General features: G+C 46.0%; 5 protein-coding genes and 1 long non-coding RNA gene across 20 annotated transcripts in view; 3 read left to right on the plus strand and 3 right to left on the minus strand.

Annotated features, from left to right (window-relative positions):
* The first annotated feature begins 107 nt into the window (after window positions 1-107).
* Window positions 108-10,830, plus strand: LOC1277158 (muscle M-line assembly protein unc-89). 9 transcript variants are annotated; one of them, XM_061643464.1, is made up of 11 exons: window positions 108-169; window positions 279-542; window positions 787-901; window positions 1,484-1,639; window positions 1,850-2,022; window positions 4,172-4,495; window positions 4,903-5,156; window positions 5,229-5,439; window positions 6,565-6,927; window positions 8,299-8,463; window positions 8,556-10,830. In XM_061643464.1, the coding sequence occupies exons 2-11, from the start codon at window positions 469-471 to the stop codon at window positions 8,758-8,760; spliced, it is 2,040 nt and encodes a 679-aa protein (XP_061499448.1). In that variant the 5' UTR covers window positions 108-169; window positions 279-468; the 3' UTR covers window positions 8,761-10,830. The 9 variants fall into 9 exon arrangements, with proteins under 9 accessions (XP_061499448.1, XP_316599.5, XP_061499454.1 ...); XM_316599.5 differs by having other exon boundaries at window positions 8,314-8,463; XM_061643465.1 differs by having other exon boundaries at window positions 141-198.
* A 9-nt stretch (window positions 10,831-10,839) lies between these two features.
* Window positions 10,840-11,612, minus strand: LOC1277160 (multifunctional methyltransferase subunit TRM112-like protein). Its single transcript, XM_316602.2, has 3 exons — window positions 11,446-11,612; window positions 11,250-11,351; window positions 10,840-11,182 (listed from the first exon to the last, which is right to left on the minus strand). Exons 1-3 carry the CDS (start codon window positions 11,521-11,523, stop codon window positions 10,994-10,996), a joined length of 369 nt encoding a protein of 122 aa, XP_316602.1. The 5' UTR covers window positions 11,524-11,612; the 3' UTR covers window positions 10,840-10,993.
* Window positions 11,613-11,786: 174 nt separating this feature from the next.
* LOC1277161 (uncharacterized oxidoreductase YjmC) lies at window positions 11,787-16,143 on the minus strand. 6 transcript variants are annotated; one of them, XM_061643478.1, is made up of 6 exons: window positions 15,863-16,143; window positions 13,891-14,299; window positions 12,883-13,290; window positions 12,598-12,812; window positions 12,173-12,529; window positions 11,787-12,108 (listed from the first exon to the last, which is right to left on the minus strand). In XM_061643478.1, exons 2-6 carry the CDS (start codon window positions 14,255-14,257, stop codon window positions 11,950-11,952), a joined length of 1,506 nt encoding a protein of 501 aa, XP_061499462.1. In that variant the 5' UTR covers window positions 14,258-14,299; window positions 15,863-16,143; the 3' UTR covers window positions 11,787-11,949. The 6 variants fall into 6 exon arrangements, with proteins under 6 accessions (XP_061499462.1, XP_001688912.2, XP_061499461.1 ...); XM_001688860.2 differs by having other exon boundaries at window positions 15,777-16,113; XM_061643477.1 differs by lacking the exon at window positions 15,863-16,143 and adding an exon at window positions 15,272-15,412.
* LOC133391248 (uncharacterized) lies at window positions 13,596-14,692 on the plus strand. The gene is made up of 2 exons (XR_009764721.1): window positions 13,596-13,726; window positions 13,801-14,692. It is a non-coding gene; the product is annotated as an uncharacterized LOC133391248 (long non-coding RNA).
* The window catches only part of LOC1277163 (E3 ubiquitin-protein ligase parkin), a 43,713-nt gene continuing 31,193 nt past the window's right edge, over window positions 15,361-27,880 (plus strand). The window contains exon 1 of one of the 2 annotated variants that reach the window (XM_061643476.1): window positions 15,361-15,449. In XM_061643476.1, coding sequence (XP_061499460.1) covers window positions 15,419-15,449 — 31 coding nt within the window. In that variant the 5' untranslated portion in view covers window positions 15,361-15,418. Of the gene's footprint in view, window positions 15,450-18,926; window positions 19,241-27,880 lie in introns of those variants that run through there. The other variant, XM_316606.4, reaches the window with a different exon arrangement.
* On the minus strand, window positions 16,289-18,459 carry LOC3290199 (chaperone protein DnaJ 2). The gene is made up of 5 exons (XM_316603.4): window positions 18,367-18,459; window positions 18,127-18,251; window positions 17,918-18,014; window positions 17,320-17,840; window positions 16,289-16,383 (listed from the first exon to the last, which is right to left on the minus strand). Exons 1-5 carry the CDS (start codon window positions 18,438-18,440, stop codon window positions 16,289-16,291), a joined length of 912 nt encoding a protein of 303 aa, XP_316603.4. The 5' UTR covers window positions 18,441-18,459.

The raw sequence follows: 27,880 nt of genomic DNA on the forward strand, positions 1-27,880 counted from the left end.
TTGCACAATTTTCAACTTGTTTTAAACACTTGGAAATATGGAATGTAAAGAAAAAACAAAATTCGCCGCCTTCAAACTCAACGAAGCTTTTTGACGTTTGAAGTAGGGTCCATTCATGACGTCACCGTTATTTATAAACAAACCAGTGCTGTTTTGTGTACGGTTTTGGGTACGTACGTTTCCCTCCCAAAATCTACCGTAGATATCGTGATACGATTGATGAACTAACTATCGCAAGGTTAATAATCGTTTATAAAATGATTGTTCCCCAAAATTAGCTTCAAGACGGTCGTTATGTGTGACGCTCCGCTAGCCTAAATTCCCGCGCCTTCGCCAGTGGAGCAGAAGAAGCACCGAACTTCCGCGCAGTCGCAGACAGACCATTCCCTCGACAGCTCCAGCAGCACGTCGCAGCAGCATAACAGCGTTTGAAGGCATTAATCTGAGCAGAAGCGTGCAGTGAAAAGCATGTCCGAGCAAATGGAGCAAGTAGGGCTACCGCCCGGTTGGGATTGTAAATACGATTCCAGAACAGGTCGCTAGTAAGTAAACTCCGTTTTGCCTTTGGGATGGTTTTTCTTTAATCAAATCGCCAGCCAACGCAAGTGTGTGCCCGCTACATAGAACGCGCGTTGGAAAAATTGTGCCAGGGAAAATCCAACATGGCGATAAGGAAACCATCCTGGACCGTGTGTGTGTGTCTGTGTATGGGAGTGCGTTTGGTTGCATAACTTAACTAATTTCCCACACACCCTCCACTGTGCTTAACTGTGTCATTTCGTGCAGCTACTACGTGAACCTGTTCACCAAAACGACGCAATGGGAGGATCCGCGGGCCAGGATCCGTCAGCTGCAAACTGGAGCACCACTTCACATCTCGAACGATAGCATTTCCATGCAGGTAAGTGTGTGGGTGTATGTGTGACGAGGAGGGGAGGGGCCGAATATGTGTCACCATGCTTCCCGTGTGCGTGCGTCAACGACGATCCTTGGCGAAACAACTGAAGCCCAAGCAATGAATGTGCGAATCCAAGCAGGCTGGAGGGCGTGCTCACGACAAGAGCCCTGCCTCAAGAGGGCATTCGGGGGAAAAGGAAGCTATAGGAATTAGTTAATGAGAAGTAGGCCGGGGAAAGAACGAAAGACAGAGACAGAGTCGTGCAAACATACATGTTCCCTCGTGTAAATGTATCTTGTTGCAACTTTAATCATCCTTTCTTAGTGGCTAGTCCATCGGTTTGGTGTAAGGTTCTGATGTACAACTGTCCTAACTATACTTTCAAATCGTTATTTGCCTCTATCTCTTTCTCTCTCTCGTTTTATGCGCTATCTTGTGTATCCTGTGTATCCTGTCTGTATTTGACTGTCCTGTCCGTATCATCCCGCCCGTCTGTGTACATTCTGTAAACTGTTGTGTCCTTCCTACCACCGGAAATATAACATCGTATACACTCATGCTGCCACCATCATCGTAAAACCGTAGCCAGTGCATGGTTCTCCCTATCATGTGTACCCCGCCAGTAACTCGTTCTATCCAGCCCAGGCCGCCTTCCAGAATCCACCCTCCGGTGTGCCGAGCCTTAATGCTAGCCCCAACCTTGCCCAAAGATTGCAACAGCAGCAGCAGCAGCAACACATCGTAAGTATCCTCTTGCCTTTCCCATTTTTCTCGTACGCTTCCAGTCGCTGTCCTGTAGGCTAATCAATTACGCATATCCTGGTGCTAAAAGGCATCCGGCAAAACCAACAAACACAACACAACACCACCTGTGCCCAGCACCGGTCACACAGTAATTTAATTATCCTTTTTCTGTCCCTTTCTTCCGACTACCGAACCACCACCACACAGGAAATGTCACCGATGGTACGGTCCAGCCCGCGGATGGGGCTCGGCCGCCAGGGCATGGTCGAGACGACGTTCACCACGAACGTGACGGCGGCCGAAACCGATCTCACGGTCGCTAAAATTAACTCCATGTTTCCCACCGTGCCGGAAACCCACATCCGGATGCTGCTGAAGAAGTGAGTATTTGGGGCGAGGCGGTAGGGGGTCCCTCCATCATCACCACCACCACCGCCGCTACATCCATACATACACACAAACACAATACACTGATAAGTACACGTCGTTTAGAGCACTTAGTGGTGGGAACTCGGAATCGGACCGACCCGATTCCGATTCCGATTCCGTGTTCGGATTCAATGCCGAAACCGATTCCGATGCTAGAATCGATTCCGATTCCGGAGCCAATTCTGGAGTTTCGGAGTGAATCCGCGATTTGTTCTGGAGTGGAATCGATCCTAGGAACGAGCGATTCCGATTCCGGAGTTGACTCCGGAGCCGATTCCGGAGCCGATTTTGGAGTTCACTCCGGAGCCGATTCCGCAGTTGAAACTGGAATAGATTCCAGAATCGGAACAGGTTTTGGAATCAGTATCGGTTCTGGAATCGGAATCGATCTGGGAATCGCAAATTTGATCCGGTAACAGAATCATAATTGAATCCAGAAATGGAATTAGCTCCGGAATGAGAATCAGTTCTTGAATTGAAATAAGAAGTTTCGGAAGCGAAATCAGTCCGGGAATCTCCATGAGAATGGCTCGTTTACAAGTAAATTTTGATCTTTGCGGCTATCAATACGTAGCATCATTGGATCCAAACGTCTCTTCTTATGGAGATACCCAAATTGACTCCGATTTCGAAGCCGATTCCGATACCGGAATCGATTATGATTCCAGAATCAATTCCTGAGCTGATTCCGATTCCGGAGCCGATCCAGGAAACAATTCCGGAGCCGATCCAGGAACTGATTCCGGACCTACTATCCGGAATTGATTCAAGAAAACTTCGTAGCTAGCCGTAATCGATTCCAACAAAAACGTCATTTTTCCCATCACTAAAGAGCACGTCAGGTTCGTCATCAGTTTGTAATAACATTAAAATTTGTCGCAAGTGTTGTAACAGAACCGGTTCGAATGGGAACTTACACGGAGCTGAATCTATTTGCGTCAGCTTTTTTTGCATTTGCCAATTAAGAGTATTAACATTGTAAATGTTATTAACATACTTTAAGAAAATCTTAATATAAATTAATATAATGAAATAATGTAATAATATCTACAGCAATTAAAATGTGGAAAAAATAGAGAAGCTGAGGACAAACCAGCAATTGAATAGATAAGAACAGAACCAGGGCATATCCCTGCTTTAAACACACAACATCACAAATCACAGCTTTTTTGCCGCGCTGTGTGTGTTTGTGCTTTGCGCTGTTCGTGCAATGCTTTCCGTTGCTTTTGGTCACATCAAAGCACATCCTTGCTTTTTTTCATTACTGTCTATCTTTGCCCTGCTCACTGCGCTCTTTATCTAACTGTAACTGTGTGTGTGTGTGTGTGTGTGTCTGTCTGTGTGCCACGCAAGCTCTGTCACTCTTCTGTCCTTTTTTTCTTGATAGCTAAGCTTTTCTTTCTCCGCTTTTCTCGTTGTGTACGTAGCTCACGGCAGATTGTTGTATCCTTTTTCTTTCTTTTTACTTTTTTTGCCGTGCCGTGGTTTGTGTACCACGAGCACTCGCTCCCAGCTCCAGCTCCATTGATCTTTGGTTGTGTGTGGCCTCGAGGCACCCATTCATTGCAAAGCAAGGGAGAAAGCTGTTTGATCTTGGTGCTTGGTGGTTTTGGGAAGGGTTTTGCAGGGAAGGAGCTGCATCTTTTTTTAGCTCTCGCCCAGCCCACAATGGTCGCATAATATTGATCGAGCGAGATAGTAATATGTTTGTAGGAAATTTAACTACAATTCAAGTAGAATTAAGTGGAAAACGAGCTTCTGTCCACACACACACACACACTGTCACTTTCTTCGCTTTTCTGCCGTTCGCACACCGTTCGCTTCTTCGTTTTTGTACACTTGACACGATCTCTGTCCTTTTTCACTCTTGATCTTAATCGCACGCTAACGTTTGTTCTTCTTTCATATGTATCTCGTATCGAACGATTCTCTATCCTATCCAACATACCGCCCCAAACCCGCTCAAAACACTGAAATGAAAAACAAAAAAACACCAACCGCCCTATCTCCGCTTTCCACGCGTACCTTTGCCGCCGTACGTTCGTTTGCGCCTCCCGCCTATATGCTGCTGCTGCTGTGCTGTGCGCCCGTACAACAAAGGTACTACAACCGTGAGGCGGTCGTAATAAGCGCCTTGCAGGTGGAGAAGCATCCGCTAACGACGCCCGGCCCGTACTCGACGCCACCGCTCGGCCACCGGCCCTTCCACAACACGGCGATGGGCGTCGTGTCCGCGTTCCAGATGACGCCCGTGCTCGGCGGGCGCAGTGAGATGTCCAGCTCGCGCACCGGCAGCCCGGTACCGCGTCCGGCCAGCGGTGCCAGCGGCAGCTACGCCGGCGGATACGGATCGCCCCGGAACGGACCGGCGGACGGGTATCGCAGCTCGCCGAAGCCCCACTCGTCGCCGAAGATGAAGCTGAGGTTTCCGAATCTTTGGACGCACACTTCAAACGCATCCACTTGCACTTTAACTTTTTATCTCTATGTGTGTGTGTGCCTGCCTGTGTGTATGCTTTTCGCCATTGGGTTTTTTTTTGTTGTTTTCCGTTAGGACACACGCTTGTTTTACATTTGTTTAGCTGTGCTTGTGTTATTTGAAGTGTCGTCACTTTTACTGTTATATTATTTTGTTATTCCAGGTTTATATTGATTTGTCCTATTTCGCTCCAAACTGCATGCTGACTATGTTTTATCCTATATGAGCCTTTATTTTAATTACTTATTAGCTTGAAAGTTTATCCCTCGTTACTTTAGAATGCCTTCAAAACATCTCCTTTTGTTTTCAATTTGGTGACTAATACGAACTTTTCACCTTTCACCGCGCGCAGGTACATGAAGAGCATCTTCCCGAAGGCGGAGGAAACGCTCATCCTGGACGTGCTGGCCAATGCGGACAACAACGTGCAGACCGCTTCCCAGCAGCTGCTCAAGATGGGCTACGACAAGCGCGAGCAGCCCGTGCCGCAGCGCAGTTCCGCCTCCCGCAAGGGTACCGGCACGTCCCAAGCGACCGAGGACGACAAAAAGGAGGAGCTGAAAACACCGACACCGAAGCTCAAGTCGCCGGAGGAAAAGAAAAAAAGTAATGCGCCCCTGCAACAATGGTCGGAATAATGCAGTAAGTAATGGCACGATCTCTTTTCCTCTGTTTTAGTAAAAGCACGCCTGCAGACCAAGTACAAAGATACGCCGGAAAAGATCATACTGATGGCGCTGGAAAGCGTGGACTACTCGGAGGAGCGCGCCAAAAAGATACTGAACATTGTCATCCAGGAGGACAGGGACAAGAAGAAGAGCGTCAAGATCGAGACACCCCACAAGGCGGAGGAGGATAAGGAGAATGCACGCGCCAGTGCTGGGCCAAGGTAGGTTCGAATTGGGTGGATGAAAACAGGAACAAAAAACCCCCGCGAGAAGAACGCTGCCGCTAATGCAGTAGTGCTGCGAAGTGCTTCGTTAGTTTGTTTTTAGTACAACCCAAGCGATCGTGTATCGATCGTCCGCTAGAACTCTTTCCTTTGAAAAGCTTGTTTGAAAACTGCGGCGGCCAATGCAACTAAACTGTCGCGAGGGAAGAGAAAAGAGCATCATCAATAGCTTTTGTTCCGCACCCGAGCACCCTATGACACCGTGTGTGCCGCCCTGTGTTCGGTGTACATATCGTTAGTTTGTCGTTTGCAAGCAATCTGATCCCTCTAAATACCCTAAGCTCGTTCATCTGCATGCGTCTCTAGTGCGCGCTTTACTTTAGTGATGCTGCAGTACCACCATAGTTGCTTGTCAGAGTGCAAAACCTATAAGTGAAGGATTTTTAGAACAACTAGTTTGCTAGTGTGCTCCGGATCTCTCTCATCTCTCTGTTTACAAATGTGCTACAATGCTTCACTTCGCGCATAAACGCATCCTGTAGCCGCTCAACCTTTCACTCTCCTTCACTATTTCTCTCGCTCTCTCCTTTTCTCCGAGTTTCTCTCTATCTTCATTCTCGTTCTCGTGTTTTCTTTTCTTTTCATCCAACATTTCAAAAATTACACCACCCCTCTCGGCCCATTTAAAAAAAAATCTACGCAAAATAATGCAAATTGTTTGGTTTTCAAACACAACAAAATTAACAAAAAACAAACTGGAACCAACCACCATCAACAACAATCCTTCAAATGCGCGATCATTCTGAATGTTCTAAAAACGAAACAAAAAACAATTGCTATTAATTATCGTGTATCGTCACCAATCGATGATGCCCGTCGGAACCGGTGCACTTTCGCCTGCGTTTATCGTGCGTGTGTGTGTGTGTGTGCTTGTGTGTTTTCCGGCGGCACCCGACCACCACGTGTGTGACATCATCACCACCACCACGTACGATCATCATCATCATCATCATCACGTTCATGTTTGTTTCACGTGCATTCGTGCGTGTGTGTGTGCGTTTACTTGTATTTGTGTCTTCTATTGTGGTGCGTGTGTGTGGCCGCTATTGTTGCTTGTTGCAGTCGAAGCAATAGCACCGCTTCATCGCAGCCTCGCACACCGCTGCTGGCCAAACGGGCCCACGATGGTAGCGGCGTGGCTGTGGCCCCTTCCCAGGACCCGGGCAAGACGACGGTGGACGGCACTGTTAAAGCAACCGAACAACAGCAGGAAGGCGCGGCAGCAGAAGCTTCAACAACCATCGCAGCGAGCCTGGAAGCGGACCACTCGCCCGGTGCTAGTACGACGGAATCGTCCAGCAGCGACACTACACCGGATGACTCGTCGTCCCCGGACTCGTCACCGGCGACCAAGCTGCGAGACGGCGACGGTGTCCGGAGCGTTGGCAAGCAGAACCGCCCGAAAGCAAAAACCGATCACGCAAAGTATGCCCTTTTGATACCTTTCGATAGTGTGGCCCCCCACGCGCTACCGTTGTTTGTTTTACTTTCCCCTTTTTCTTACTCTATTTTTCTTCCGTGTGTGCGTGTGTGTTTTTTTTCCTATGAAATTTACTCTTTGTGTGTGTGCGTTTCTATGTTTGGTATGCTATTTGGTTTCTATTAAATTTTGTTGTTAATTGTACTAAACAAAAAGATCCCTGTGCACCAGGAGTGCATCGACACGGCAAGATCTCGTCGCGATCTTTTAAGGTTGCAATGCAATGGTTCTAACAAGTCCGTTCATCCGGTTGTTGAGTGTCGAAGAACATTCGGTGTGGTTTTCTTAATTGATTTCGTTCGATTTCACCATCGGCACAGGTTTTGCGTTGAAGGATGTTCCGTTTAAAGCTTGGTCGTGTTATTGAATAGACATAACGATAAGTAGGTACAAAATCCTCTAAAGTACTAATGCACTAATGTATGTACTAAAATCCTGGCTCAAAAGTCCTAATTGTTTTTTTGCTGTTTTTGTGAATTTTAGTAATTAAATAACAAAAAAAGCTTCTTATAGTACATTCTAATGGTATATCCTTAATTAAACGAATATAAAATCTCAGAATGAAACATATTAGAGATTTTAGTGAGTGAGTGAGACGACTAACTCTTCGAACGGAACACCCTTCATTATCGCACCCATAGTTTAAAGCTGTTATCAAATCTTTACCATTCAATCACCCCCCCAAAATATCCCTTATCCGTGTACGTTCGTAATGCACGTTATCTTCACTGATGCAAACCGCTATTGTATGTGAGTATTAGTAGATAGCATTCCTATTCACCCGAACCCCTCTATCAGAAGTGTGAAATATGATTTGAACGTTCACCATTTACTAAAATACATTGCACTGTACAGTTCATCACGCATTGGTTTGTTTTTAATTTGTTTGTTTAGTGTAGGAGTTAACCAATTAGTTCAAAGAGTAGGTCTGAGTTATAATATCATACGTACTATCATCGTAATATCATATACGTACTACTAGTAGTTCCATAGACGCATGCGAAATTTACTACACTAAGTGAGACTACTAACTCGTTTTTAGTACAGAAACGATAAACTCCTAATCGGTCTACTAGCATCACCGTGACACCACGATCATCTGTCATGCATTCTACTTTTCTTTCGCCACTTACCCGTTTCCATCCTTTCGCTCCATATTTGTGTGGGCTCTCTGTCTATCTGTCTGTCTGTCTCTCTCTCTCTCCCCCTCTTGCTCTGTCTCTTCGCTATCTCTATCACGTTCTCTGTTTCTCTTTGCTCCCACTGTCCTTGGCATTACATTTTCTGGTGTTCGTCCCATGCGGTGTAATGTTTAGGTATTCTATTTTTAGAACATCCTCCTCGGAAGACGAATCCAGCGAGCAGCAGCAGATGGGCACCGATGGCAAGCTGGACGGCAAGTCACCGCAGCTAGCGTCCCGCATCCCCACCAAGGGACCGAACATGAAGCTGTTCAAGGGTCCGAACGATGATTTGCTGCTGTAAGTTCTCGTACCCCAATTGTTCTACCTCCATTGTTTTTTTTTTAATAAACTCTTGATTCCTTTTTCTATTTCTGTTCCTCTCTTCACAGTACCGATTACGTCACCTGGAACGGTGCCAATCCCGATCTGGCCAAGGGCAGCCAAAAGAAATCGACCGGACCGGATCGTGCGATACGCACCGAGCGGACGTACAAACCGCACGGACCCAACGCCGAACTGTGCAAAGGGCCGGTTGGGTCGCTCGCCAAGGGCAGCATGTACACGCAGCTGATGAAGGATGTCAAGTGTAACTAGTCGTGGACGGCGTAAGACGTTACTCCCGCAGGAGGGGAGAAACGTCCACGCTGATGGTGGTACTGTGCTACACTACTTTCGTGCGATTTCCAAATCCATCCAGAAAATTAACCGTGTGATGTTTTGATAGATGTAAAATCGATGTAATTGGCACGTCCAGCACGTTTTTCTTTGGCATGCGTAGTGTTGTTGGAGAAATTCTCATTCGTAAGAGTTGTGACCACACCGGTTTTCGATGAAACATTAATAATACTTAGGACTGTAAAAGGGGGACGGGAGGGCGTAGAATTGGAAGTCGTGTAGAAGTGAATTGAAGGTGCCCATTGGTTGCGGTTTTTAGTTTGTAAGCCCCAACATTAATCGTCTATTTTCCATTTTTTATCAATTTACATTTCAACCCCTATATTCCAATAACCGGATACCAATGTTAGATGAATTAACCAAAAAGGGCCTATTTTTATATGAGTGACTTAAAACATTACCCAGTTTACATTATTCCTTATCGTACACTTCATCGATGATCGTGTACTAAACAAGATGGCACCGTTGGTGCACATGATCATTAATTTACCAACACAGAAAAAAACCCAAAATACCTTTACGTTGCCATAGAAATAGCATACCACGTGTTTGAATTGTTGCAGGGTTTCTGACTTAAAACAGCAGCTCGCACATTTCCAACGCGCAATCGACTTCATGTGACAATAGAGTCGGGATAGTGCGCTGAGCGCTTGCAAGCCAAAATTCTCGTTACAGTTTCTTAACCGACAAGAGAGAGCAGCCTAAATCATTCCAAAGACGCTAAAGAAACAGGTATAGTGTTGATGAACGGTAGAAGTATTTATAGTAAACACATTACACTTACAACGGCCGATATTTGCGGAAAGCATGATAAATGATATTTTGAAATTCGATTCATCTCACTACTACTACTACAAAACGATATGCACTACTTACTAGAGGGGTTGACTTCTTACCAAACTGGGGACTCGCACATTTGTTACTTGCAAAACGTACATGACTAATCACACATAATAGCGCAAATGGAGTGGAATAAGTTAGACGCAATGATATTTTTCTAGCAACAGTTTCAAAAACACATATACACAAGCATTCTAAAGCAAGAGCCGCATAGAGCCACAGCAAAATGAATTACCGATTATGATAAAATGTAGCAAAAAAGCCGCTAGAGTTCGAATATATTCTCAGATGCGTGTAGTTCTATTCGGAAGGGTGCGAGGCCGGATGTCTCGGTATGTGTTTGTTAATGGATTAATGAAGTTGTTGTTTGCATAGACTAAATTCCCCGCACGTTTCCGAAGACAAGCACCGAAAGGAAAGGCGTAGTAATGAGGAATGAGGCAATCTCACTTTTCAAGATAGCACGTTACTTTGTGCCTACATATGTATGCGATACATGATAGATCCTGTGTAAAATGGTAGAATGCTCGAATTAGCCCCGAAAATGTCAACACATCTTGCGGTAGGGTTAATTAATGTAAATTAAAAGCTTGCGGGTTTCTTATTATGCTGTTTAGGTTAACATAACAATTATGTACTTTTGATATTTTGGACGACAGTGCCGTAAATTCCACCAAAGATCAGAACAAGAATCTATGGTTTTCCTTAGAATTTAAGTTTGGGCCATATTTTATCTAGTTTTTAAAGTTTATCTATAATTATATTTGTTTGTTGATTTTTGTTTAACGGGGAACGAGTTTTAAATGGACGTTCAATAGATTTCTGTTCTGATTTCACTTATTTTTGTGTATCGTTTAGTTTGGAATTTGAGATACGAACAAATTGGTGACGTAAAAACAAAACCCCTGTGTACCTTACTGCAAACATTGTAACTGCAAAACCAATTCGTCCTTTTCCACGCAACCACTGCATGAGCGTGTTAATTAGCATTACCATATTTGTAATCATAGGAGAAAAAACCCATTAATATTACACCTTTCTTCCAAAGCGTTTGGATGTTTGGCGAACAGGTAGAAATGCTGTTCGACGATACATACACACTCAGACTTCATACGATAAAGAACAATAAACGGTTTGTGAACAATACGATGGGAAGTGTTTTGGAGGTTGATTATTATAAGCTTTATATTATTACTTTAACTTACACAATACCACATAACAACGACGAGTGTTTCAATAAAATGCGTTCAAAATGCAGGCACATGTGCGAGCCCACGTACCACCAGCACACACACACACACACACACCCGCACTAAACTTCATCCTCGTTCAGCAGCATGTTCGGGATGCCGTTGTTGATCGGGAAAATGCGCCCCGTTTCCGGACACTCCAGCGTACCCTCGACCACGTCCACCTCGAGCAGGATGTGGTGCAGCTTCTGCAGCGTTTCCATATCGTTCTGGATGTCGGCCGGCATGGCACTGGGAATGTCGGAACCGATCTGTAACGGGAGCGGAAACGATCGAGGTTACAGTTACGCCTCATGTGCGCCTCGTTTGTGGGCTTACATTCGTTGCCGCCGCACTAATGGCGCTCCATTCTAGCCTTGGCAGCATGCGGGTAATGAATTCTGAGTTGAAATCAGCATTCACTTCCTTCTTTTCCACGATCTGTATGGGTGCAAAGGAGCATAAAGAAACAGTGCAAAAGTGCATTAATAATATTGCTGAATGGCATGGAAACCACAAGCAAATCGGTACTTACATTCAACTTTAGAGGATATCCCACTTTCACGCCGCGAATGCACTTGGAGGTCAGAAAATTGTACGTTAATAGCTTCATTTTCGAGCACGTTTTGTGTCCGTTTCGCTGTGCCGCAGAAAATTTTGTTTATGTATTGATCCGCCGCATGGGGCAAGCTGTCAGTTTGCAAAGCGAAATGTCACTTTGGTGTTGTTTCGTTCCGGGGGGTAGGAATGGCACGGTTTTGTTTACAATTTCGCAACCAACGCAAAAGTGTGCAGAATTTTGGAGAAAAGTTGTAAAATTTACTTGTAATTTCTATTTAACTTTCGTATGGTTTACTTAGGGCAAAGAAAACGATATTTTAGTTAGTCCTTATCAAGTTAATACTTTATTGAAAGGTTTCCTTTGGTTGGAATCTTTGAAAAAAATGCAACAAATGCCAATAATGCAAAAAAAGGACAAAGCACATAACATTGATATGTGTTACTCTGAAACCTGCTGCGTGTTGCGCCTTTTTTTACTTTAAATCACTTCAATCGGCTTCACGCCCAGCCGTTCCGACAGCTCGGAGCAGGTCTTGATTTGGTTTACGTGGTACGCAAGACCACCTTCCTTGTCCACCATTGCCATGTGGTGCAGTTCCGGATCTCCTGCTACCAGGACGGGATGATTGGGATCAGTCTGTAAGTAGATAGGCGTACATGAGTAACGAAAAAGAGAGCAAATAAGTTTTACTTTCACAAACCATTGGCATGTTGCGCAGAATGCCGGTCAGATCGGACAGCCGGCCTTCGAAGCCCGGTGCAAAGCAGGCGGGATTGATCGCCACGAAGCACTGGCCCAGATCCGCCTCCGAATCGGCACCGGCGTGGGTCCACTTGCGGATCTTCGTGGCGTAGTTCGCACCGGCCAGCACGCCGCAAAACACTTCCACCATCGCACCGAGCCCGTAACCCTTGTAGCCGGACGTTAGTTCGGTGCCGCCGAGCGGCATGAGACAAGCGGTGTCGAACGCCACGCTTGCGTCCGTCGTCGGATGTCCATCGGGACCCTGGGCCCAGCCGACCGGGATGGGTTCGTTCTTACGGCGCTGCATTTCAATCTAAAGGTAATGAGGAGAAAGTTTGTTAAACAGACATTCTTACAGTGAGCACCATGCTCCCCACCAACCTTTCCGACAGCGACGGCCGTGGTGGCCATGTCGAGCACGAACCCATCGCCATCCTTCCCGGGCGCTCCCACCGAAATGGGGTTCGTCCCGAGGGCGGCCTCTTTGCTGCGGGTTGGGCTGGCCAGCGGTGAAGTGTTCGTCATCGACATGCCAATGCAGCCAGCGTTCATCGCACGCAGCGTGTACCATCCCGCAATGCCGTAATGATTCGATCCTAAAATTAGAGGAAAACTTGGTCTAGAACAACGCACAAATCAAAACACAATACAAACAACAACACTTACGCTTCGCACAAACCCATCCAACGCCGACCTCCTTCGCCTTGCGGATCGCCAAATCCATGCAGAAGTTACCGACGACCGCACCGAGCCCGTTGTTCCCGTCGACCCAAGCCGTGGCCGGCGTTTCGTTCAGCACGGCCGGTACGGCTGACCCGTTGCACGCGTTCTTGTGCAGATCGTTAATGTACATCTCGAGCCGGTTCATGCCGTGGCTGAAGTGGCCACGGTAGTCCGCTTCCACCAGCAGATCGGCCTGCTGTTTCGCGTGGGCCGGCGGAGTGTTGGACTTTATCAGGCAGTCCACCATGAAGCGGCGAGCTTCCTCAACGGCCACCAACCCTTTCTTGGCTGCTCCCGTAGTGCTCATGCTGCGCTGCTTTTGATGTTGCACGTGGAAAAACGGTGAGTGTGCTGTAAAATAACAGGAATACAGTAAGAAAAAACACTTTAAAACAATCTTATTGGAAAGAAGATGGTAACGGCGAATCCTACAGAGGAAAGTATCGACTGCTCCAGGCAAGAGTCGGGATCTGTATCTCAAACGGAACCAGTTTAGGGCCATCAAACACACCACCAAAGTGGCGTTAAAATTAGGTCGTTCAAATTAAGCGTATGGGTGTGTTACCAAGCCAATTCTACCCGATAAGAGCACGGTATCGTGCCTGTATCAGGGCGGAATGGCCGGCGCAGACCGTGTTTGATTTGTGTCACATTCGTACACATTTATCTCGGTCCTAAAGGAAGGAAAAGTGGCTATCGCTATCTCTATTGCAACGTTAGCTCTGTTGGAGTTCCACTACGAGTGCGGAGATGATACATGTTTACTAACAAAAGATTAGAACCATAAGTAAGTGGACACAATCTTATCAAATTTTGTATAATTTCTAATATTGTTCAATTCCTAATGTGTATATCTTTTAGCAAAAGAAACCTCCAATGTCTTTGTAGATCGTTCCGAAGATCACTCTATAAAATCCTAAGTGCATCTCGATCATTGTCATTGAACCTCACCTTGCTGTTCCTGCCCGCAGGTAAGCTGATGATGCTCTCGGCACTGTGGCTTCCGTTTGTTCCAGCTGCTTATTTCACTGCCCTGACCTGCTCCTCCACCGGTGGACGATAGTGTACTGCTGCTGTTCGCGGTGCCACTCAGCAGCCGTACGACAAGCATGGCCGGTGCATTTACGCCCAACCGCCGCACCGTCGCCGTTGCCATCATTGTCGCCCATCGAGATGATGTTTGCGCAACCGGGCTGGAGCCTGTGCAGTATCCGCGTTGTTGATGGGATGATGCTGATTGTGGTAGTGCTGCCCGTGCCAGTAGCCCTTTAAAGTGCACACCAACGAAGCGGACGGAGGAGACGGAGGGCGAGTGCATCGTTTTCTATTGTCGATGCACGGGGTTAGCGGTTAGATCGAGCTGGGGAAGAGAGAAATTTTAAGTGAACGACGTTAGGGTAGTTGGTTGCGCAAAGGTTAAACAAATAGAACCGATTCAGCTGGACATCGTTGAAGGAAGCAGCGGTTGGAGTGACGAATGGGTGGCACTAATTTCAATGATAATTTCCCTTTATGATTTTTGTTAAAGGATTGATGATATAATTCGTTTCTTTATTTCTAATTTTGCAATAATGTTGGAAATTCTATTCAATTCGCTTCCCAATTTTAAATGTTTAAATTCCTATCGTTTGTATTTTTTAAATACATACTTCTATATTAGGGCACAGATTTCTTGTGGTAGTTTTGGTCTATTGATCATATTTGTTTTACCATAATGTAGCAAAAATAAATTCTAAATGTTAAGGCCAAAAAACTGGTTCAAATTCCGATAATTTCATCAACTGATTTAAAAACAAACACGCCGTATTGAAAAAAAACACGCCGAATGTAAATTGTTAAACTTTCAAAATTGTTTAAAAATGACAATTGTTTGTGTTACTTTCAGTGTGACCAATAATAAATTTGCTTCAAGTTGTATTGTATGAAGAGAAACATATTTTAGATGACACGTTATATAGTATGTGCTCCTCTGAACATTTAAATTCGCTTCGAATGGATTTATTGGTTTATAATTCAAAATTTCTTCAATGTGCAATAGTAAACAAAAGTTTAAACGAGTAATTATTGATTGAGTAACATAAAAGGGAGAAAACAAGTCGACATAAACGACTGTAAGCGTTTCTATGCTTCCTCAAACTAAGAAAAAATGTGTCTTTTAGAAGAAATAAAATATGTTGCTGAAATATTTTGCCACCAGCTCAGTTCAACTAAACGTACGCGCGAACGCCACACACTTACAAGCTGTTATCACCCTGCGCCCTGCTGATCGCAACACAACACCCGCTAATGTAAAATACACACACACACTGCTAATTGTAATCTTAACCCGTACCCGGTCGCTCGTGTACAGCTTGAAACCGATCGGTCTGGTTGCTCCGACGCGCGTTCTGGCCAGTGTTCCGCGAGCAACTGAGTGCGAAAACCGGAGGGGTGCGTTCAACCCGTGAAGAAGCCGATCGCACACACGGCGGGCTGTACAATGAACTTGTCGTTGCCGTCCATTCGCAAAGGTTTAACCTTGTCCCTCTGCTTAACGGAATCTCTACAGTGGCAGGGTCTAAAAATAAAAGCTTCACGTTTAATCCCCCCGCGTTGTGACAACTCTCCCCGCCATTTGTGCTCGGGCAAATTGGTGTTTTGTTGTTTTTGCGAGATCATACCCCTGCCCTACGCAAGAAACGCGCTCCCTCTGTTTGGTTGAGTGCTGTTTGTGTTGGTTTTGTTTTTGTGCTAGGTGCTGTGTCGTTCGATGTGACTGAGTTGCGAGTGTAAAATAAATCAATAATTGTGCCTTCCATGCCTACCCCCCCGCAGGACTGGAATTTTTTCTTGCTTACTTTCTAAAGGGACAATAAATTCACAAATTTTGCCTATCTGAAGGAACTGTAGTTTTGTGCCAGTGCTGGACGCTCGCCACTATCACCTGTCGTAATCTCTCGTCACACGACACACACTGGACTGGACTGTTGTTTTGTGGAAGTGCACCAATACCAATTGTGCTCGCGGACAGGTAAAGACGCTTCGAAGGGCCCCGTCCGATTACACTACGCCACCGATAAACACGGACACTGCGCGCGACTACCCTACACAACCAAACGGCAATGACGCAAACGCCGTGCAGAACAGGTATTTGGAGGGGAAAGCGACGAATGGCAAGGCAGAGCGTAGTACGACGAGTGCACGACGAGAGAGCGAACGAGCAATTGAGCGGTTGAGAGAGCGAGTGTTTGTGTTTTTATGAATGAATGTCGTCATCTACGCTACGAGCACGAGGTACAACTACAGTGTATGGCAGATGTTGAGCGTACAGCACGGACGGGTGCGGTTTTTGGATGCATATGCGAGCGTCCTAGGCGTCCTCCGCGCGACTGTATGCGCTCTCGATCTGACGCAGCAGGTTGGTGGTTTCATCCCGCAGACGGGTTGGCACTGGTAGAAATTGGACTGCAAAAGAGAAAGAAAAAAAAAGAGTTTAAAATGTGAGATATAAAATTGTCTATCAATAACAAACATATAATGTAACACTTGGTTAATTTGTTGTTCAATTGAAAGGGAACATAAAATATTGCTTTTCCGTGACTCTGATCTGATCATCGTATTTCTTTTCTTCCCTTGTTAATGTGTAATTGTTATCCTCTTCGTCCCTACGATTTTACTTTGTTTGCTTGGGTATTTTGTTCTTATCCGTTGGTGATGTTATTACTAGTGATGGGCGTTCCACACCCTCGGCACCCATCAATAGTTATTACCTTTGTAACAACAGCATATCCTTTGAATTGCTATTATTATTGTTTTAATTATTAATCTAATGATATTAATTATCATTATTTTTATTTTTATTATTGTTAGTATTGCTATTGCGGTTTCGGACACTCCTGAGGCAGGCCAAGACCGCAAAGTGATTGTAGCGCCAGATAGGTTAGCAACTATTGCTGTTATTATAATTGTATTCTTAAATAAATAGTAGCCCTAATAGCTGTTTTATGAATTATTTAACGAAATAGTTAAACATTGCAACTATCAACATAGCTGTGTAGAATAAAATATTGCATAATTCACATTTGCTTTTCATTTTCTGTTGTCATTGGTTTTTAAAGATTTCAAAAAACGTTCAATTTCGTTATTTATATTTGACGACACTATTACACTACTACTACGGTTATGGAAAACAAAACAAAATGTTGAAAACATTAAAAAAAAAACAAAAAGTTTACTTTCATTTGATGACTAAATTGAGATAACTGATTCATTTGAAATATCAACGATTATTGGCTGCGGACTTTTACCTTCCCAACAGCCCCTAACAGTGCTCCCTTTGCTGAGAGGAATGTAGCACCCGCACATGCTTGACATTGCGAAACATCCCTCCCAAAGACTTACCGTAAAACTTGACCACCAGCTTTCCACGCCCGTGGCGCGTCTTCATACCCTCGCCCTCGATCACCTTCACTAGGGGCGGAAGCAGCGGGTACGGTTCGTGCAACATCAGCCCAAATGTCTTGTTGTCGATGCCCCTGATGGAGACTATGCCGCCCAGCACAGCAACCGATAGCGGTATGTGACAGTTGCAGACAAGATCGTTGCCCTTGGCGCTGAAAGACGGGTGTACGAATTGGCGCAATACAACCAGCAGATCACCCTGCACCGCTCCAATCTGGTTGCCGAGCCCACGCAGTATGATCTGTTCGCCATCGCGCATGTACGGTGTGATATTGACCGACGTCGTCTGATGGATGAGCTCCGACTGGCCGGCAATGTTGACCAGCCGTTGATAGCTGACATCCTTCCGCGTCCCGTGGAATAGCTCTTCCAGCTGGACCGGACATTGTATCACGACGGAGTGTGGCCGTACCTGCTTCGACGCGGGCTCAATCAAAGGGGGTGGCTGAATGGCAGCCGAACTGTGGTGGGAAAAGATAGTGTTTAAGTTATCGTTTCGTTTTCGGTGCTAACGAATGCACAACGCCCAATGTCTTACCTGCCCCGGGCCAATGACTCAGCGCGGGAGCGTACCGGGGCAGGCAGTTCCTCGCTAGGGTAGCCAGCATCGTACCGGGCACGTATCTCCGGAATGACTGCTCGGGAAGAAAGGAAAGGAGAGAATTAGAGACAGCGAGGTGGGGGAAAGATACAAGGATTCAAACTGTCTATAGAGACTGGTTGCCAATCCTGTCGCGCTTGACTCACTCAGCGTGCGGTATGCGTGGTTCAGCTTCTCCCAATACTCTTGCTGCTCCAGACCCTGGATCGGGAAATCCGTCGGATCATAGTTTTCCGAATCTGCCCGACACATTGGTGCTAGCCGTTGATAGCTACGAAGAAACAATTAATGCGTAGGATGCAGATCAAACGTAGAATAATTCGCTACAATTCCCCAAAAAAGACACCTAGCTCCAAACCACACCACACACACACACACACACTTACGCAGCGAGGATTTCCTCCAGGGAAGCCTCACGTGCCACTCCCAATACTGCGTAGAAATTTTTCTCTTCTTCCATTTCTCACACAAATTATGATAGTCTAAAAATGATTCAAATGATAGCGAACTGGTGCGATGGTAATTTGGTAGCACTAGCGCAGAAAACAGAACCGGCGTGGATGAGGATAATGTGCCAAATGCTCTTTCAAGAAAAGTCGTTTGGATGACAGTAGTGGATAAATTCGCGTCATTGATCCTACACGCATCTGTCAGGTTGGCAACACTGGACCTTGAAGCTGCGTCATCAAGGTAAACAATGCGCGATAGAACGTGAAGTCGGATCGGTTTTAACTTTACTGTCACGCGTTTTGTTCCGGTTTGGTGTTAATTTCCAAGCGCTGTTTTCTTTCTTCTGATTGCTCTGTCGCCGGAATGGTATGTGTTGAACCCGTACGATTAGAAATCAATTTGCCGAATGTGCAGTCGAAAGTGATGATTGATGATTGAGCCGGGTTTGCTGCGAAGCGGATGATGTGTTTGATGTTTGATTATCCGATTATCCGTGGTTTTCGCAAGTCCAGTTCTTCTGTTTGCTTTGATTGAGTGTCATAAGCCAAAGGGTCGAAAAGGGAATGTTTTGTACAATTTGCAATGCTTTTGGTGTGTCCGTGCAGGGTGTAGGAAGAATGAAAGTGATGTAAAAACTATGTTTGAGCCAGTTACCCAAACCATTCATCTTGCATTGCAAATAGTGATCCGCGACATTAAAATGTAAACGATGCATTCAAACCAGTGTGTTGTTATAATTCTGTGAAATGGCAATTGGTCCATCAATGGGCTGCTACCCGGATGGCACGAACAAAAAGGCACTAAAATGAGGTAAGTTGTGCGCGCAATTAGGTAGATTTTGATGGGCTCGATGGTTTGGTTAGATTGTAATTGTTACTTAGTCATGTTACTGTGCCACATCTGCCCCCTAAAAACAATCAATAATGACTCAACAGTAACAGGTAGCCGTTGATTAAACGGGCCTGATTGAACATCTGTTTCCACAGAATTCTTAATCTGATTCTTCGTCGGCTGATTCTCCAATTGCGTGATTTACACTTTTGATTGTACTTCTGAAACGTTTTCTGCAATGTCTGGAATAATTGCTTTTCTAAGCGTTTGTGTTTTATCTGACGGATATGGTTGCCCGTTTCATCTGACAGGAATTAAACAGTAGTGACTTCAGGATTTTCTACCTTTCGATCCAAGTTAGCTTTAGTTTTATTGGAAATGAGCGTACCGTGGTGTAAGGCATTTTTCCAGCTTGAAATGGCCGCGTTTTAGCTTCGTTTTACGATAGCTGTGATCTAGTGATGGGTAAAGTTGGCAAAAATCCGGAGTCGACTCCGATCCGACTCCGATAAATTCGGAATCGACTCCGGAAGGTAGGTCCGTGCTCCAATATCCGGAGTCGTTCGGAGTCGTCCGGAGTCGCCCGGAGTCGGAGTCGCCCGGAGTCGGAGTCGTTCGGAGTCGTCGGAGTCGTTCGGAGTCGTCGGAGTCGTTCGGAGTCGTCGGAGTCGTTCGGAGCCGTCCGGAGTCGTCCGGAGTCGGAGTCGTTCGGAGTCGTTCGGAGTCGTTCGGAGTCGCTCGGAGCCGTCCGGAGTCGTCCGGAGTCGGAGTCGTCCGGAGTCATTCGGAGTCGTTCGGAGTCGTTCGGAGTCGCCCGGAGTCGGAGTCGTTCGGAGTCGTCGGAGTCGTTCGGAGTCGTTCGGAGTCGCTCGGAGCCGTCGGAGTCGTTCGGAGTCGTTCGGAGTCGCTCGGAGCCGTCCGGAGTCGTCCGGAGTCGGAGTCGTCCGGAGTCATTCGGAGTCGTTCGAAGTCGTTCGGAGCCGTCCGGAGTCGTCCGGAGTCGGAGTCGTCCGGAGTCGTTCGGAGTCGTTCGGAGTCGTTCGACTCCAGATGACTCCGGACGGCTCCGGACGACTCCGGACCACTCCGACTCCGGGCGGATCTAGTGGTTCCATTTTGCCGGAGTCGGAATCGAACTAACAATAGTCGGAATCGGATCGGAGTCGTGGGTGCGCTCCATACAGCACATCACTGCTGTGATCACACCGTCCACTAGTCATGGTTGACTTGGACTATGAATGCAATTTAATTTCAGGTATCGGACGATCGAAGTGGAAAAGACAAAGATGAGTGTTTATGGCGGATATTCCCTTTTCTCTTTTGTTTCGTCTCTGGCAATTCGTCATCGTTTCTGTTCGCTGTGCTTCGATTGGTCCGTTCAACAAAGAAGAAATAAAGCAAAACCTACGCAGCACACCTGCTCTACACACCTGACTCCCGCATTGGCTAGTCAGAGAAACGAGAGAGCGGTTTGTATTTTTACTCTTTGGTTGCTACATACAACCACCTGCGGCCACTTGCACACGACCCGCACTGCAGGTTTCAGTTGACTAAGCGTAACGCGTGTTTAAATAGCAACAATCTTAGCGTCGTAACGCTGTTGCCTTTGCGTATCGTGTTACGTTCACGTGAGACGTGTGTTAATATACTCCTTTACTGTGTGACGATTAATAATACTAATATGTACTCACATGGAATGCATAACAGGATCCCTGTGAATAATCCTAATTTTAATGTTAAGATATGTTACTCGTTTCAATATCGCTAGTTGTTCATTGTTTGGTCATTGCTTGTTATAGTCTAGGCAATAGAGCTTCGCGCATCCTGCCCAGGATCTACACTTTGCACAGGATCCTGTACATTTTGAGTCGCTTTTGACTCGCCGTGACTATTCGCTGAACAATAAGCGTATCGCTATGGATTTTAACCACAATCGGTGGTCTATGATTTTCACAACGGATTATTTTTGCAGTTTACTGTTCAGCTTCACAAGCTTAAGAGATTGTTGCATATTGCCTGCGCACTCAACGCACAGACCATGCGGAGCGGTGTGTCAAAGATCTAGGGGATAACTCATTTCTGCTTCACATTTCGGATGTTTGAGGCAGCCAAACACATATCAGCAGAACCTTTGGAACAACAATTATTACATAGGATAATAAACTTACCATACTTATCTAGAACTAAAAACTCAGCGAATCATCTGATTTGCCGACTGATTTGCCGTTGGATTTAGAGCCACAAACCCTTTAACATTTTCTTATACGCTTTAATATGACAAACGGTACAAGCTGTCAATTACGCCGAAACGTTGGTTGAAGTACGCGACCAGATAGTAACATAAGAACATGAACAAATTTGGTCTCAAAGGCACCTGGAAAACCTTCTACAATTCCTCGAACCAAGCTAAGTCCGTTAATCAGTATCTTCCTCTTCTTCTTTGGCACAATAAATCGTTCTCAGCCAGTATTGGATTTCAGTCACTTATTGATTACCGATAGCAGGATAGTCAGTGCTATGTATGGGGACACGGTCTATTCGAGATGTATGGGGACACGGTCTATTCGAGACTTGAACCCATGACGGGCATGTTGTTACGTCGTACGACTTGACGACTGTACCACCAGACCGGCCCAACTGGTCTTTCTATAGCCTGTGAAATCAGTTCACCTCAAAGAACCTGTCGCGATGGACGAAGCTGTGACTATATAGTACCTGTATAGTACCGGTACTGACATACGCCTCTGAGCCATGGACACTGTCCAAATCTGACGAAACCCTCTTAACCGCGTTTGAGAGGAAGATGCTCAGAAAGATACTTGGCCCCGTATGTGTGGAAGGACAATGGAGGAGCCACTATAATTTCATTTCATTTCATTTCATTTCATTTCAAGTTTATTCAAATTGTCAGCCTGATGGTTTCACAATTCCTAAATCTAACTAATTCCTAACTTAACCTATCTAAATTCCTAATACTAAAGCGAACTTTTGAGCACATGAAAGACAGATATTAGAATAAAATACAAACGTAAGAAAAGAAGAGTGAATAATATTAGATATGATAGTCGGAAAAAAGAGGATGAGAAAAAAGAGGATAGGGAAGAGTATCAGGGAAAAGGATTATAAAGGATTATAAACGGGGGTGGGGAGGATCTGTGCTAGTATTAAAAGTGCGAACACACAGGAGAAGAGGCTCGTTGGAACCAAATGTGGTTTGTCGAGAAACCATGTTTAGTGCGCTACGTGCCCTTAAATTTCTGGAGGGTGCGTACAAGCCAATCTTCTCAAGGAGAGTGGGAGCATCAATAAGCCCATTGAGCATGCGTCCGATGAAAAGGACGCGCGCTTGGGAGCGTCTTACTTCCAGGGATTCCAGACCAAGTAAATTGCAGCGAGATTCGTAGCTGGGCATAGCGGCATTGGGGCCAGCCATTCGTCGAAAAGCGAACCTAGTGAAACGCTTTTGGACCTTTTCAAATCTTAAGATCCATCCAGAACGGACTGGACCAACGACCACTGAAGCGTATTCCAATGTTGATCTAACTAAAGAACAATAAAGTGACTTGAGGCAAAGTGGATCACGAAAATCTCTGGTAAGTCTACATATAAGACCCAGCGTTCTAGAAGCACTTGCGACAACCGACTCTAAATGTTCGTTTAGTGATAATTTATCATCCCAAAGGACGCCAAGATCACGTATAAGGGAGGTTCGAGACAGCACAGAATTGGAGAGCGAATATTCGTAATGGATAGGGTTGCGGTTATGACAGAAGGATATTACAGAGCATTTTTCAGGGCAAAGACTTAGCTGGTTGTAGGAGTACCATAAAGAGAATGAGTTCAGAAACTCCTGGAGCCGAAGGCAGTCGCTGTGCGTACTGATAGTTAAATATATTTTTAAATCATCAGCATACAGTAAATGACCTTCGGACGGGAGAATTGCATGAACATCACTGACAAAAAGTACGAATAAGAGTGGGCTCAAGACGCTGCCTTGTGGCACTCCAGAGGAGGGACAAAAGGACGAAGAAAAGGTAGTGTCGGTTTTTACACGAATGGACCTGCTGTTTAAAAAAGAATAAAGCCAGTCAATTAACATATTAGAAAAACCAAGTTTTTTTAGTTTTAACAGCAGAAGGTGGTGGGGAACGGTATCAAAGGCGGCCTTGAAATCCGTGTAGATCGTGTCTACTTGCAAACCAGAATCAAGCGAGGGTATGACGTGAGACGCGAATTGCATTAAATTCGTGACCGTCGAGCGGCTTGGCATGAACCCATGTTGGTTCACGCTGATCCAGCTTTTTACCTGGAAAGAAATTACGGAGTGAACTGCAATTTCGAAAACTTTGCTACAAGCCGGTAGCAGAACAATGCCACGGTAGTTTGACACGTCAGCGGAATTCCCTTTCTTGAAGATGGGACAAAGCCAGCCCGATTTCCATGAAGAAGGGAAGCAGCAGAGGCGCAGGGATAGATTGAAAATGAATGACAAAAGAGGGGCTATCACCTCAGCCGTTTTTTTCAAAAGTGAGGGAGGAATTCCGTCAGGGCCTGCAGAGAAAGAAGGTTTTAGTTTTGAAAGAGCTTCTGAGACAGAGTGTTCATCGAAGCCAAAGCAGGACACATCAATCACATCTTGGGGGGTATACGAAAGACATTGAGATGCGGTATTGGGTATTTGCGAGGGAGTGCTAAAAATATTCGAGAAATGGTTGCGAAAAAGCGAGCAAATATCCTCCGGCGAAGAGGCGTATACGGACTCTAAATGCATAGTGCTCGGGAGAGAGCTGCCTTTGCGTCGAGCATTCATAAATTTCCAGAAGGCACGGGGGTACCAGCGGAGGCGCGTCTGAAGGATAAGAATATAACCATTGTAGCGAGTGCGGTTATAAAGTCGATATGCGGCAGCTGCATATTTGTAAGTTCTAAGAGCATTAACAGAACGGGTACTCCAGTATGCACGTTGGTAGCGGGATTTGTCACGCTTCAGGGACTTTAAGGTAGCATCAGACCAGGGAGGGGAACGAGGGGGATTGCGCTTGGGACAACATTGCGGGAGTGTGGATAAAAAGAGGGATGTGAAAGTAGAAACGGCCAAATTTACATCTTTACAAGAGTAAAGTTGTGACCAATCTATATTAGAAAGAGAAGTATTTAATAGGTTAAAATCAGTTTTTCTAAAATCGAGCGAGGGGGCGGTAGTTAAACGAGAAGAGCTATGCTGAGAACGATTACTGGGGGTAAGTGAACCTGTGATTTTAAGAGACAGTTCCAGCGGGGGGTGGTGAGGGTCTATCTGTAGGATGGGAACTGGAGCTTGCGAGACGTATGTACATGCAGACGTTGCATTAGGCTGATTTTTAGGGAAAGTAAAAATTAGATCAAGCTGAACCTGTCTGAAATTACTGACACTACTAAGCTGACTAAGGCTGTGGTAACGCACGATATCGATGAATAAACTTGAAGAATGAGCTGATGAGGCAGGAACTAAGAGCGGCAAGAAGGGGGGAGCTGGGTCCGGTGACGCGTGCCAGGTAATAGATGGAATGTTGAAATCACCGAACAGCAGTAAACGATCATTTTTCTTCATGCGCGAGATGATTTCGTCGATCGATGCATCTAACGTGTTGAGCGTGCTGGCATCGGCGCTGAGAGTAGGCGGCAGATAGATAGATCCGATGAAGAGAGAGCAGGATGGGAGTTTTAAACGTATCCAGCACTGCTCGAGCGAATCGGAAGCTGGAGAAATCTCACAGGCTGCGAGCTTTCGGGACACAGCGATGAGAGTGCCCCCGCCGCGAGAGCGTGAGCTGTTGCGAGAATTGCGATCGCATCGGTATACAACGAAGTTGTTATCAAATGCTAGAGATGAGGGAATGTTCTCAGAGAGCCATGTTTCGGTGAGAATGAGTACATGGTATTCTGTATCAGCTGAAGCGAGTCTGAGATCGTCTAGCTTGGTCCTTAAGCCACGGGTATTTTGGTAGTAGAACCGTAGATCATCGATAGGATGCGGGAATGATGCGTGTAAGGGTAGCGGGGCACTAACCGTAATAGGTGAAGCGACCGAAGGTAAAGTTTCGAAGCGCTCAGCAGCATGATGGAGAGGGGTTATTGGCGTAGAGGTGCTGTTTGACTGCGCAGTTGTCGCTGCTGGTTCGTCAACAGGGGGGAAGTTGGCGGCGCTGAATCGGTACGGATAGACGGAAGTGATTCGTGTTCTTGGGTCGCATCTGTTGATTGCCTGGGACGGGATGGCGGCAGCGGTGGTTGATGAAAATCCCGGCGAGCATTGTAGTCCAAAAATTCGCGGAATGCGAGGTGAGGGGGCCAAGAGCAGGGCGATAGAGCTTTGGCTTTCAGTGACAGGGGGACCCCGACCTTGAAAGATACAAAGGAAAGTCGCGATTCGTCTGCCCCTTGCTTCACCAATCGGAAAACCATGACGTCGCTGGTGTTCAGACGAGATTTTACAAAGGAGGTGAAGTTGTCCGCTGTGACGTCAGGGCTGATGTGTGCGAAGTAGATCCAGAAGCGAGGTTCGGAAACAGTAACCGTTTTGATAGCGTGATCATTGTTTGACGAACTTCCAGTGCCATGTAATAGCGGGGGTTGCGGTTGTTTTGGTCCCGTGACGTTTGTGTTGGTGCTTGCACCGGTGTTGATCTGTGTTGGTGCTAACGGTGGATAATTGCCGTCGTCGGATATGTGAGTGTCATTAGCCGGCCTAGGTGGGCATACATCACGACCAAAATCCTGTTTAAGGCTGGAAATTGCGTTGTTGATATCGTTGCGTAGGAGATCTCTAAGCTCTCCCACAAGCGTAGATTTTAGGTGCTGCAAATAAGGAATGACAGCACATCCTTTGCAATACCACTTTAGTTGAGGATTGCACTTTAGGTCCATTATAGAGCCTTTACTGAGGCCTATACAGATAGGATGGTAAAGACCACCACAAGTGCCACTACAGGGAACGGCCTCGCCGTTGATAGTGTTAGTGCAAGCTATGCAGCTCATCCTGTGCTGTGTGCGATGGCGCTATGACTGCTCGTGTGGTGGTGTGAAGGTGTCGTCAGGAAACTGATAATGGCGCTGATGCGAAGATCCACAGCGGCCTAACTTTTCAGGCGATGAAAACACAATGAACAGGCTCGCAAAACGTATTAAACACACGCAAATTGAGACAATCGCTCAAGTAGCTGCAGCGCAGCCAACAGTGAAAGAGCTTCGCGAGTTGTAACCGGGGTAAAACACTTGGCGAAAGGGGAGCTGAAGATAAGTGCAGCCGACGGCGTTCGCGTTTGACGTTTGAATGACGCGTTCGCGTTTGAAATAATGACGAGCTATACGAGATACACTATCGTGCAGCGTATCAAGCTCGTCAGGCTCCGGTGGGCTGGCCATGTTGTACGCATGGAAACCCAGACGACCCAGCCCGTAAGGTCTTTTTAGGCCGTCCACAAGGACAGAGGAGGTGTGGTAGCCCCAAATTGAGGTGGCAAGATGGCGTGGAGGCGTCCGCCATTACGGCCAGGGTAACGGACAGGCAGACGAAGGCGCGAGACCGTGAGCGGTTTCGGACACTCCTGAGGGAGGCCAAGATCGCAAAACGGTTGTATCGGCGGATAAGTAAGTAAGTAGGTAAAGCCTAGGATGGCGAATTCTCACAATATTACAGCACTCTTATCAGTTTGGCTTTGAATTTTGGTTGAAATGATAACACACACATGTACAAACATATATATGTATATTTATATGTGTACATAGTGTGCCCTGCTAATTTTAATCTTATCGCTCCCAGTTGTGCACAACAAAATACGTGCGATTTCGTTGCCCTGGCGTTTTCAACTCGAATGAAATAAAATTTCTGATAGTCATTGGCCACCACTCAACAAACGAAGAACAATGAAGCAGACCGCTGATTAATCTCTTTTCGTGTCACTGTAGGTCTAAAAATACTGTTCACGTAAAATCCACCTCCGCTTAATTATCGTGCGACTTTTTACACTTCTGCGCAATGTGCGTGCGTGACTGGGCTCGGTCAGTGTCCAACGTAAAGAAATGCGTTCCCTGCGTGCCGTGTTCTGGCAAACCAATTTGCCTGGTTTGTGCTACGGTTCGATTGGTGCTGTGCGTTTATTGTGCCTCGATTAATCAAGAGTGAAGTGCAATAAGACTAATAATTGAGCAATCATTGCCGTTTGGTTCATGTTTGTGCTTATACGTAACGCTACGTAGCGCTGCGTAACGCTAGGTAACACAGGATCGCTGGCCACTCTAGCGGTGGGTGCTCGAACCAATAGGAAATGGTCTGTGCCGTATTTTCTAGAGCGAAATTGACTGTGAATGTATATGTGAGAAAGTATGTGTGAGTGAAGTATTCATCATGAATGGATGAGCATGAATCAATCGTAAGACGAGGGGAGTGAGTGAGTGTAAAAGCTTATTTTTATTTCGTCATGCGTTCAAACATAGAATGGTCCCCCCGTCCCACGCAAGGACAGTAGCAAGGACTGACACGCGGGACGTTAAGGCAAATATAATAATGGGAATTAAGGAAAATAAAATAGAATGAGAATGTGTATTTGCGCGACCATGCTGTCCACCCCACGAACAACG

The sequence above is a fragment of the Anopheles gambiae genome, chromosome 2, assembly GCF_943734735.2.
Source record: "Anopheles gambiae chromosome 2, idAnoGambNW_F1_1, whole genome shotgun sequence".
Classification (NCBI taxonomy): Eukaryota; Metazoa; Arthropoda; class Insecta; order Diptera; family Culicidae; genus Anopheles; species Anopheles gambiae.